Consider the following 13,632-nt stretch of genomic DNA (forward strand, 5'->3'; position numbering starts at 1 on the left):
GAGTATGTTTGTGTTACGTTGCTTTTTGGAGAGTTGACCTTTTGTGTAGTGAGGAGAAGACATACTTTTAATAGGGATAGTTTAGTGCCATAAAATATGATTGTTTTTAATTTGTGTCATGACTTGATGGAGTATTGAACAGCTTATATTGGAAATGCAGTAGTTTATGGTAAACGGCAACAAATTGTCAGATCAGACTGTAACAACAAATGGTCAGATCAGACTGTAACAACAAATGGTCAGATCAGACTGTAACAACAAATGGTCAGATCAGACTGTAACAACAAATGGTCAGATCAGACTGTAACAACAAATTGTCAGATCAGACTGTAACAACAAATGGTCAGATCAGACTGTAACAACAAATGGTCAGATCAGACTGTAACAACAAATGGTCAGATCAGACTGTAACAACAAATGGTCAGATCAGACTGTAACAACAAATGGTCAGATCAGACTGTAACAACAAATGGTCAGATCAGACTGTAACAACAAATGGTCAGATCAGACTGTAACAACAAATGGTCAGATCAGACTGTAACAACAAATGGTCAGATCAGACTGTAACAACAAATGGTCAGATCAGACTGTAACAACAAATTGTCAGATCAGACTGTAACAACAAATGGTCAGATCAGACTGTAACAACAAATGGTCAGATCAGACTGTAACAACAAATGGTCAGATCAGACTGTAACAACAAATTTTCAGATCAGACTGTAACAACAAATGGTCAGATCAGACTGTAACAACAAATGGTCAGATCAGACTGTAACAACAAATTGTCAGATCAGACAGTAACAACAAATGGTCAGATCAGACTGTAACAACAAATGGTCAGATCAGACTGTAACAACAAATGGTCAGATCAGACTGTAACAACAAATGGTCAGATCAGACTGTAACAACAAATGGTCAGATCAGACTGTAACAACAAATGGTCAGATCAGACTGTAACAACAAATGGTCAGATCAGACTGTAACAACAAATTGTCAGATCAGACTGTAACAACAAATGGTCAGATCAGACTGTAACAACAAATGGTCAGATCAGACTGTAACAACAAATGGTCAGATCAGACTGTAACAACAAATGGTCAGATCAGACTGTAACAACAAATGGTCAGATCAGACTGTAACAACAAATGGTCAGATCAGACTGTAACAACAAATTGTCAGATCAGACTGTAACAACAAATGGTCAGATCAGACTGTAACAACAAATGGTCAGATCAGACTGTAACAACAAATGGTCAGATCAGACTGTAACAACAAATTTTCAGATCAGACTGTAACAACAAATGGTCAGATCAGACTGTAACAACAAATGGTCAGATCAGACTGTAACAACAAATTGTCAGATCAGACAGTAACAACAAATGGTCAGATCAGACTGTAACAACAAATGGTCAGATCAGACTGTAACAACAAATGGTCAGATCAGACTGTAACAACAAATGGTCAGATCAGACTGTAACAACAAATGGTCAGATCAGACTGTAACAACAAATGGTCAGATCAGACTGTAACAACAAATGGTCAGATCAGACTGTAACAACAAATTGTCAGATCAGACTGTAACAACAAATGGTCAGATCAGACAGTAACAACAAATGGTCAGATCAGACTGTAACAACAAATTGTCAGATCAGACTGTAACAACAAATGGTCAGATCAGACTGTAACAACAAATGGTCAGATCAGACTGTAACAACAAATGGTCAGATCAGACAGTAACAACAAATGGTCAGATCAGACTGTAACAACAAATGGTCAGATCAGACTGTAACAACAAATGGTCAGATCAGACTGTAACAACAAATGGTCAGATCAGACTGTAACAACAAATGGTCAGATCAGACTGTAACAACAAATGGTCAGATCAGACTGTAACAACAAATGGTCAGATCAGACTGTAACAACAAATTGTCAGATCAGACTGTAACAACAAATGGCCAGATCAGACTGTAACAACAAATGGTCAGATCAGACTGTAACAACAAATTGTCAGATCAGACAGTAACAACAAATGGTCAGATCAGACTGTAACAACAAATTGTCAGATCAGACTGTAACAACAAATGGTCAGATCAGACTGTAACAACAAATTGTCAGATGGTAACAACAAATTGTCAGATCAGACAGTAACAACAAATGGTCAGATCAGACTGTAACAACAAATTGTCAGATCAGACTGTAACAACAAATGGTCAGATCAGACTGTAACAACAAATTGTCAGATGGTAACAACAAATTGTCAGATCAGACAGTAACAACAAATGGTCAGATCAGACTGTAACAACAAATTGTCAGATCAGACTGTAACAACAAATGGTCAGATCAGACTGTAACAACAAATGGTCAGATCAGACTGTAACAACAAATTGTCAGATGGTAACAACAAATTGTCAGATCAGACAGTAACAACAAATGGTCAGATCAGACTGTAACAACAAATGGTCAGATCAGACTGTAACAACAAATGGTCAGATCAGACTGTAACAACAAATGGTCAGATCAGACTGTAACAACAAATTGTCAGATGGTAACAACAAATTGTCAGATCAGACAGTAACAACAAATGGCCAGATCAGACAGTAACAACAAATTGTTCAATGCATATTTGTGCATGTCAAAAAGAGAGCTCTAGGGAGGAGAAAACAATGTATTATTTAAGCATGTGAATAGTAGTTGATGGCTGCTGCCGTGCTCAGTGCTGCTGATACCATTATGAAACTCAGCTGATCACAGTGGGTCTGATGGGATCTGACTGAGTGCACTGTCACTGGCATTCCTTTATCTAGGTCAATGTTGGAGCTATTTTAAATCATCCTAAAAGAAAGGCAGTACAATCCTCCAGTCAATCCTTCACTGTTTATTGCTTTTAATTAGATAACTTATTATTCGAATAGAGCTTGACCACGATGGGAACATTGTGTTCCAGTCTCTTCAATAGGCTGTTTGTGTGTTTGTCATGAAAAAGAATTGAAGCTAAATCAATGTCCTATACCTATACACCAGGGGTGAATTCATTACACAGATTCTGTTGCAAAACATTTTGCAACGAAAACAATAGTTTCTATTGTACAAATTCAGGTAGGTCCCTCCCCGTTTCGTTCCTTTTGCTCTGTTTGCTTGCGCTGTTGGTTTCCGTTGCAAGACGTAATGAATACACCCCAGTCCATGGGTGAATGTCCCGGACAAAGTCTCAGGACATCTAATGATTCTAATCTAATACTTAGATTCTTTCTTAACATTCCTCCCTTAAAGGATATTAATTATTTGAGAACTCTTTCATCAAGTCTATATTCACTAATGAGACAATGGTGTCTTGGCAAATGAAGCTTCACCACTGTGATGTAATGTGGTTAATGGGCCGTACAAAATATGCACCAAAATAGTTATCAAGCTAAAGGCATCATAGCTTTGTTGGAGTACACTTTTGTCTTGTGTTGCGAGACATGCCTTTACATTATCTCTAGAATGATTTTCTCATTTGGCATGCAGGCTGCATTCAGGTTTTACCCAGCGTTTTTAACAGGAACCACACTTTTCCCTCCCTCTGTTAATTGTTTGCAGGAAATATTTCAATATTACAGGCATAAGTGAGTACACAATCGTTGAATTTGTATTTTTTATTGGGTGTATCTACCGATGGACTGTACAGGTCTGGAAAGATACATCCATTGTTTCGTTCTTTTTGTTTTACCCTGCCTGCAAACATGCTGGATGATTCAGAATCCATTGAAGAGCTTGAACGATTCATTGACAAGAGATACTTACGAGCTCAAAGAAACATGTCGCTGGTTTCTGAGGATTCAAGCACTGTTGAGGACAACAAACCCAATCAACAAAACAAACAAACTAAAGCCAAGTTGGCTAAGTGGTATCAACGATGGAATCAAACCTTCCCTAATCAAACCATCCCCTCACCCTACTAGAATCTGAAGTCAAATGTCTACTGTTTGCTGATGATCTGGTGCTTCTGTCACCAACCAAGGATCTAGCAGCACCTAGATCTTCTGCACAGATTCTTCCAGACCTGGGCCCTGACAGTAAATCTCAGTAAGACCAAAATAATGGTGTTCCAAAAAAGGTCCAGTCGCCAGGACCATAAATACAAATTCCATCTAGACACCGTTGCCCTAGAGCACACAAAAAACTATACATACCTTGGCCTAAACATCAGTGCCACAGGTAACTTTCACAAAGCTGTGAACGATCTGAGTGACAAGACAAGAAGGGCCATCTATGCCATCAAAAGGAACATACCATTCGACATACAAATTAGGATCTGGCTAAAAATACTTTAATCAGTTATAGAACCCATTGCCCTTTATGCTTGTGAGGTCTGGGGTCCGCTCACCAACCAATAATTCACAAAATGGGACAAACACCAAATTGAGACTCTGCATGCAGAATTAGTCCGATACCCGCTAATGATCAAAATCCAGAAAAGAGACGCTAAATTCTACAACCACCTAAAAGGAAGCGATTCCCAAACCTTTCATAACAAAGCCATCACCTACAGAGAGATGAACCTGGAGAAGAGTCCCCAAAGCAAGCTGGTCCTGGGGCTCTGTTCACAAACAGACCCCACAGAGCCCCAGGACAGCAACACAATTAGACCCAACCAAATCATGAGAAAACAAAAAGATAATTACTTGACACATTGGAAAGAATTAACAAAAAACAGAGTAAACTAGAATGCTATTTGGCCCTAAACAGAGAGTACACAGTGGCAGAATACCTGACCACTGTGACTGACCCAAATATAAGAAAAGCTTTGACTATGTACAGACTCAGTGAGCATCGCCTTACTATTGAGAGAAGCCGCCGTAGGCAGACTTGCTCTCAAGAGAAGACAGGCTATGTGCACACTGCCCACAAAATGAGGTGGAAACTGAGCTGCACTTCCTAACCTCCTGCCAAATGCATGACCATATTAGAGACACATACAGTGAGCACCATAAATCATTGGACAGTGACCATTCTTTTGTTATTTTGGTTCTATAATCTAGCACTTTGAGTTTGAAAGGATACAATGATAATTAGGGTGAAGTGCAGACTGTCAGCTTTAATTTGAGGGTATTTTCATACATATCGGATTAACCGTTTAGAAATTATAGAAGCTTTTGTACATAGTCCCCCCTATTTTTGGGCATCAAAAAACATTGGACAGTTTAACATAATGCAGAATAAAGTAATCATTGTTAATATTTGGTCGCATATCCTTTGCATGCAATGACTGCTTGAAGTCTGCGATGCATCGACATTACCAGACGCTGGGTATCTTCCCTGGTGATGCTCTGCCAGGCCTGTACTGCAGCCATCTTCAGTTCCTACTTGTTTCAGGGACTTATTGCCTTCAGTCTCCTCTTCAGCATGTAAAATGCATGTTCAATTGGATTCAGATCCGGTGATTGACTCGTCCAGTCAAGGATTTTCCACTTTTTGGCCATCAATACCCCTTCGTTGCTCTAGCAGTATGTTTAGGGTCATTGTCTTGTTGCATGATGAAGTGCCGTCCAATGAGTTTGGAGGCATTTGGTTTTATATGAGCAGATAAAATATTTCTGTAGACTTCAGAATTCATTATTCTACTTCTGACTGGAGTCGCATCATCGACGAAGACAAGTGAGCCTGTTCCCCTGGCAGCCATACAGGCCCAAGCCATAACACCCCCTCCACCATGTTTCATGGATGAGGTGGAATGCTTTTGATCATGGGCATGTCTTTTTTTCTCCAGACTTTCCTCTTTCCATCACTCTGGTACATATTAATCTTTGTCTCATCTGTCCACAATACTTTTTTCCAGAATTCTTGGGGCTCTTTTAGGTGCTTTTTTAGCAAACTGTAATCTGGCCTTTCTGTTCTTCAGGCTTATCAGTGGTTTGCATCTTGTAGTGTATCCTCTGTAGTCCTGCTGGTGTAGTCTTCTACGTATGGTAGACTTTGACACATCTACACCTGCTTCCAGGAGAGTGTTTTTGATCTGTTGGGCTGTTGTCAGGGGGGTTTTCTTCACAATAGAGAGTATTCTGCAGTCATCCACTACAGTGGTCTTCCTCAGTCTACTGGGTCTTTTGACATAATTGAGTTCACCGGTTGTTTTTGTCTTGTTAATGATGAACCAAACCGTTGACTTGGACATGCCCAGGGTGCAATGTTCCTCATGTTGTCACACCCCAACAACAACCTCAAAAGGCAATAGCAAAGTCTATAATCAATGCTATTCATCAACAGCATATCCTGCATTCACTAACGACACAAATTAATACACCTGCCTAACGACACACATCTGTGAAGCCAATTCAACAAATACTTGTAGTACCTTAAAATGGGGGGGACCATGTACAAAAGGTGCTGTCATTTCTAAACGTTTCATCATATATGTATGAAAATACCTTCAAATTAAAGCTGACAGTCTGCCCTTCACCCTCGTTGTCATTGTATCCTTTCAAACTCAAAGTGCTAGAGTACAGAACCAAAATAACAAAACAAATGGTCACTGTCCAATGATTTATGGTGCTCACTGTATTTCCCTCAGATTACACAGATCCACAAAGAATTCAAAAACAAACCCGATTTTGATAAACTCCCATATCTACTGGGTGAAATACCACAGTGTGCAATCACAGCAGCAATATTTGTGACCTGTTGCCACAAGAAAAGGGCAACCAGTGAAGAACAAACACCATTGTAAATACAACCCATATTTATGTTTATTTATTTTCCCTTTTGTACTTTAACCATTTGCACATCGTTACAACACTGTATATATACATAATATGACATTTGTAATGTCCTTATACTTTAGGAACTTCTGTGAGTGTAATGTTTACTGTTCATTTTTATTGTTTATTTCACTTTTGTATATTATCTACTTGCTTTGGCAATGTTAACATTTGTTTCCCATACCAATAAAGCGCCTTGAACTGAATTTAATTTAATTGAGTGGGGAGATGTTTACTGATATGGATGTTGACTTGTTAAAATCCATCAATGAAAGGCTTGCCAAACTTGATATCTTGGATATACTATGAGAGGACATCAATGTGCCCATCTAGAATTCAGCCAACGTCAGATTGATGATCTAAGGAAAGAGAACACGGAGCTGAAAGGTACTGTAGACTCTATTCATTGCAAGGTGGAGGTGGTGCAAAGGGAGAACAAACAACTTTAAAAATCTTTCCTTGATGTACGGTGTCGATCAATGCGGGACAATCTTTTCAAGGATACCGGAGAATGACAACAGCAGACACTGTTCAACATTTTATGTCAACTCAACTGAAACTGCCCACTGATGTCGTACATAATGTCACTTCCTTCAGAGTCCATAGAATGGGTAAGGCCTCTGGGAATAGGACATGGGCTATTATTGCATGTTTTGAATATTTTAAGCAAAATGGAATGGCAAAGAGCAGGGGCAGAGATATCAGAAACCCTGATTTTGGAATGAATGATCACTCCCCCACCCAGATCAATGACGGGAGAAAAAACTGTATCCCATCATGAAGGAAAAGCGTTGCCTGAATCAATAAGTCTGATTGGTGAAGGATACTTTTTTACCTCAACAGGCAACTGTATCGGGACTCTAGAGTAACTCCCTGGCTATTTTAATCCAATGTTAAAATCTGAGTTTGTGTGTCGTAGTAACTTCAACTATAATGAATACATGCTCTATTGATCTCCTCCTGACAAGGAAATGGTTGCATATAGCTCAGGTTAATGTATGTAGCCTTCCTAACAAAATACATTAGCTTTTAACTTAGTCAACATAAATAATATTCATATTTTAGCTTTGATGAACATTCATGGATATAGTCTACTTAAACTGCATGCATGATCAGAAGGATAGCTAAATATTTACCGGGAAAGATTCTTAAACAAACAACCCAAGAGTTAATTGGGAGTCAGGTGAACTACTGTTCTGTGATCAAACAACCCAATCATTAATTGAGAGTCAGGTGAACTACTGTTCTGTGGTCTGGGGAAATGCATCAGCATGTGAAGTTAGGAGGCTGCAGATTGAACAGAACAAAGCAGCAAGGATTGTTAAGGTGGAGATATGGTTATGTTGTAGTCATGCACAGTGCTCTTGGTTGGTGATCAATCAACAAGATAATAAAAAAACATGCTCATTTTATTTCACAATGTATACGATTTAAAACGGCCAAACTATATTCACAACAGTATTCCGTTGATAAGAGACAAACATTGAGTAAATACTAGGAATATAGTCCACCATCTATCCAGACCGAAAAGAAAAATAGGCAAAATAACATATCGATTTAGAGCAATAAAGAAATGTAGTAATTTATCTGAGCAAACCAGAAACCTTACAATATATAAATTCAAACAATACTTTAGAACCATTTAAATATAATAAATTGGAAGGTTTTGCGGGACTGTATCCCTGGGTTTCCTGTCTTTCTGTGCCAGTTCGTCTTGTTTGTCAAGTCAATCAGTGTTTTTGTGTCTCAGCTCCTGCTTTAACTCTCTTTTCTCGCCCTCCTGGTTTTGACCCTTGCCTGTCCTGACTCTGATCCCGCCTGACTGACCACTCTGCCTGCCCCTGACCACGAGCCTGCCTATCATCTTGTACAGTTTGGACTCTGACCTGGTTTATGAACTATCACCTGTACCCGACCTGCCTTTTGCCTACCCCTTTTGCTAAAATAAATATCGGAGCTCAACCATCTGCCTCCTGTGTCTGCATTTGGGTCTCGCCTTTTGCCCTTATAAAATGTGGAAAATGGAATCACTTTGCAAATGTGTGCAGATCTTACCGTGGAGAAACAGTACACGCAGTGATTGAAGATGAAATGTCAGAGTCAAATGCTGAGGAACTGTTTATTGATTCAGTGACACAGAAAAATCAAATATCAGAGACAGAGCACGCTTTTGCTGACATTGAGATAGGAACACAAGGCACAGAGCTAAAGTTCAAACTAGACACTGGTGCACAAGTAAACATTATTCCTTTGAATCAGTACTGCAGCTTGACATCTGAGTGTGAGCTACAGCCCACCACGAGCAGTCTGCTAACCATGTGTATGTGACCAATAAAATTTGATTTGATTTGACTGACTGGTTATGGTGAACAGCTCCCAGTAAAAGGCACATGCACTTTCAAATGCAAATACAAGGAAAGTGACATGGTGTTGGAATTTTACATTGTTGACACTCGAGCACCTGCATGGCTAGGTCTTAAAGCATGGACCTCATCGACCTAGTTTTATCAGAGACAGCACCAGGAGAGAAAGAAAATTGAATGGAGGAGTTTGCTGATGTTTTTACAGGAATAGGACTATTCCCAGGAGAATGTACCATTCTCCTTGACCCAGACGCAACCCCTGTGGTCTACTCACCGAGAAAGAGTCCCCTTGCTCTCTGCTGCACCCGTCTGAAGAAAGAGTTGTTGAGCATGGAGCAATCTGACATAGTCACCAAGGTTACAGAAGTGACAGGTTGGATATACGCGTTAGTGGTGGTGGAGAAAGCACGCACAGGCAAGCTCAGAGTATCAAACAGCCCCCATTACCCTTTACCGACGCTAGATGGCATCACACACAAGCTAGCAGGAGCACGCTACTTCAGTGTCATGGACGCCAGATCAGACTACTGGGCTGTCAAGCTCACAGAAGAGTCATCTAAGCTCACAACTTTCAACACTCCGTTTGGACGCTACAGGTACCGTCGCCTGCCTTTTGGGATTATCTCAGCCCAAGACGAGTTTCAGCAAAAGATCAACGAAGTGTACGAAGGCCTCGACGGAGTTGTGGCAATTGTGGACGACATCCTTGTCTATGGTCGAACCAAAGAGGAACACGACAGAAACCTCTTCGCGATGCTGCAAAGGTCCCGCGAGAGAGGAGTCCGGCTCAACCCCGAGAAGAGCACAGTCGGTGCTACAGAGGTCAGCTAATTCGGACATCTTCTCACAGTGAATGGAATCAAGCCAGATCCACAGAGGATCTCAGCCATAAAATAAATGGAGCCATCAAAGAACTGTGCAGAGCTGGAAACAGTGCTTGGCATGGTCAACTACTTAGCCAAGTTCGCACCCAGCCTCTTCAATGCTAATGCACCCCTGCATCAGCTGCTAAAGCAGACCAGTGAGTTTCTCTGGGACAAGCAGATCCCATGGCACTTATCGTATGGGCGTTAACCTCGGTGTCCTGGCTAAATTCCCAATCTGGCCCTCAAACCATCACGGTCACCTAATAATCCCCAGTTTACAATTGGCTCATTCATCCCCTTCCTCTCCCCTGTAACTATTCCCCAGGTTGTTGCTGTAAATGAGAACATGTTCTCAGTCAAATTACCTGGTAAAATAATGAATTAAAAGGAAGAAGGAAAGCCCATTGGCTATGCTTCCAAATCTCTCACAGACTGTGAAATCAACTACGCTCAAATCAAAAAGGAGCTCTACGCCATTCTGTTCGGATGTAAGCTTTTCCATCAGTACGTATATGGACGACAAGTCATTGTGGAATCCGACCACAAGCCCCTCGAGTCAATCATGAGGAAACTGCTAGCTGCAGCCCCGCCAAGGCTACAGATACACTACATGTATGTTTTGTTCGATAATGTGCATATTTATATCCAAAAATCTCAGTTTACATTGGCGCGTTACGTGTAGTAATGTTTTGATTCCAAAACATCTGGTGATTTTGCAGAAATACTCATAATAAACATTAATAAAAGATACAAGTGTTATTCACAGAATTAAGGATAGACTTCTCCTAAATGCAACCGCTGTGTCAGATTTCAAAAAAACTTTACGGAAAAAACATAATCTGAGTACGGCGCCCAATCCAGCCAAAGAAATATCCGCCATGTTGGAGTCAACAGAAGTTAGAAATAACATTATAAATTTTCACTTACCTTTGATGATCTTCCTTAGAATGCACTCCCAGGAATCCCAGTTCGACAATAAATTACTGATTTGTTCCATAAAGTCCATCATTTATGTCCAAATAGCCACTTGTTGTTAGCGTGTTCAGCCTAGTAATCCATCTTCATGAGGCGCGAGCACTACGTCCAGACAAAAACTCGAAAAGTTCCGTTACAGGTCGTAGAAACAGGTCAAACGATGTATGGAATCAATCTTTAGGGTGTTTTTAACATAAAACATCAATAATGTTCCAACCGGAGAATTCTGGTTGTGGTAGATAAAGGATTCAATATATATTTTCAGACCATTAAGAGCATTTTTCTGGTCAATATGTCAGTGTATTATGTCTGTTTGTAACAGTGTGTTATATGTGAAAATGTTATCATATTATAAATTGTATTTTCATGTTTCAGGACTCTTGGAAGATTAGTTAAAATGAGGACTAAAAGAGATCCTAATAAAATCCAATAGCATTTCTAGAATGATTATCTCTAGAATGATGCTCATCATAGCTGCTGCTCTCTAAATTGAACCAAGTTTAACCAGGTTTGATTAGGGTATAGTGATTCAGGTTAGACTAGAAAACTGACAGCACCAGGACACTGATTTAGCTGTCTTTATTTGTTCAAGGAGGGCCGTGTTTGGTGTAAATGAAGACACTGTGAAAAGTGTATTGGGTAATAAAACGTTTTCTTGAATCAGAAGATGGTTACGCAATCGTTTGCGTCACAGTCGACTTTGCAGATGTGAGTTCCTAAAGGGCACAGCGAATCACTCTGTGAGGATGCAGGCACGCTTTTCACATCACATACATGCGCACACACTTGATTGTGTTTACATGACTGCCCATTTATGCATCTTGCAAGGAAGGCTTACAGTATATCCTGATTTGATGTGATCAAATCAAATTGTATTTGTCACATGCTTCGTAAACAACAGGTGTAGACTAACAGTTAAATGCATACTAACGGGCCCTTCCCAATAATACAGAGAGAAGGAAAATAGAGAAATAATAGAAAAATAGTAGCACAAGGAATGAATAATAAATACACAATGATTAACGATAACCTGACTATATACACAGAGCACCTGTAAGGAGTCAACGTGCAGGGGTACGAGGTAATTTAGGTAGATCGTCATATATATACTGAACAAGAATAAACGCAACATGCAACAATTTCAAATATTTTACTGAGTTACAGTTCATATAAGGAAATCAGTGAACTGAAATAAATTAATTAGGTCCTAATCTATGGATTTCACATGAATACCGGGAATACAGATATGCATCTGCTTGTCACAGAGATACCTTAAAAAGGGGCGTGGATCAGTATCTGGTGTGACCACAATTTCCCTTGTGCAGCGTGACACATCTCCTTCCCATAGAGTTGATCAGGATGTTGATTGTGTCCTGTGGAATGTTGTCCCGCTCCTCTTCAATGGCTGTGCGAAGTTGCTGGATATTGGCAGGAACTGGAACACACTGTCGTACAGATCGATCCAGAGCACCCCAACATGCTCAATTGGTCACGTCTGTTGAGTCTGTCTGTTGAGGCCATGGAAGAACTGGAACATTTTCAGCTTCCAGAAATTATGTGCAGATCCTTGTAACATGGGGCCGTGCATTATCATGTTGACACACGAGGTGATGGCAGCAGATGAATGGCATGACAATGGGCCTCAGGATCTTGTCACGGTACCTCTGTCCATAAAAATTGGCATTGATAAAATGCAATTGTGTCCGTTGTCCGTAGCTTATGCCTGCCCATACCATAACCCCACCGCCACCATGGGGCACTCTATTCACAATGTTGACATCAGCAAACTGCTTGTCCACACGATGCCATACACGTGGTCTGCGGTTGGACGTATTCTCTAAAATGACTTTGGAGGCCGTTTATGGTTGAAAAATTTACATCAAATAATCTGGCAAAAGCTCTAGTGGACATTCCTGCAGTCAGCATGCCAATTGCACACTCCCACAAAACTTGAAACATCTGTGGCATTGTGTTGTGTGACAAAACTGCACATTTTAGAGTGCCTTTTATTGTCCCCAGCACAAGATGTACCTAATGATCATGCTGTTTAATCAGATTCTTGATATGCCACACCTGTCAGGTGGATGAATTGTTCTTGGCAAAGGAGAAATGCTCACTGACAGGGATGTATAAACAAATTTGTGCACAACATTTGAGAGAAATAAGGTTTTTGTGCGCATGGAAAATTTCTGGGATTTTTTTTATTTCAGCTCATGAAAAATGAGACCAACACTTCACATGTTGCATTTATATTTTTGTATAGTGTAGTTCAAGAAAGAGAATCTCCAATCTCCTATATGTCCCCTCACTGACGGGGGCATTATTAGTCACACTGATTGTCTCTTCTTCCTATGGTAAGTGGTAGCATGAACAACAGGGTTAACTTCACTCTCTCTTCTCTGACAGGACTTCTCGTATGACGACTCAAAGGCAGAGTTGTTCAACGTGGACGCGCCCAATGGCGTGGTGATGGAGGGGTACCTGTTTAAGAGAGCCAGCAATGCCTTTAAGACGTGGAACAGGTAAGTAGGCAACTGATCAGTAACTCTCCATAAGCCAGCTACACTCTAGCTTCGAAGCATACTATATTAGTGTATTGTGGTCAAAGCATTTTGATTTTAATTCTATCTTGACAATGGAATGTTTTGTGGATTTTCTGTAGACATACCATAGATAGCGAACTAAATAAAT

At 40.2% G+C, this 13,632-nt stretch overlaps 1 protein-coding gene across 1 annotated transcript in view; it reads left to right on the top strand.

The window, feature by feature from the left end:
- Positions 1-13,632, top strand: part of LOC139416741 (arf-GAP with coiled-coil, ANK repeat and PH domain-containing protein 3-like) — a 92,453-nt gene that overhangs the window by 66,432 nt on the left and 12,389 nt on the right. The window contains exon 11 of the mRNA XM_071165776.1: positions 13,348-13,463. Coding sequence (XP_071021877.1) covers positions 13,348-13,463 — 116 coding nt within the window. The remainder of the gene's footprint in view (positions 1-13,347; positions 13,464-13,632) is intronic.

The sequence above is a fragment of the Oncorhynchus clarkii genome, chromosome 9 (assembly GCF_045791955.1).
Source record: "Oncorhynchus clarkii lewisi isolate Uvic-CL-2024 chromosome 9, UVic_Ocla_1.0, whole genome shotgun sequence".
Lineage (NCBI taxonomy): Eukaryota > Metazoa > Chordata > Actinopteri > Salmoniformes > Salmonidae > Oncorhynchus > Oncorhynchus clarkii.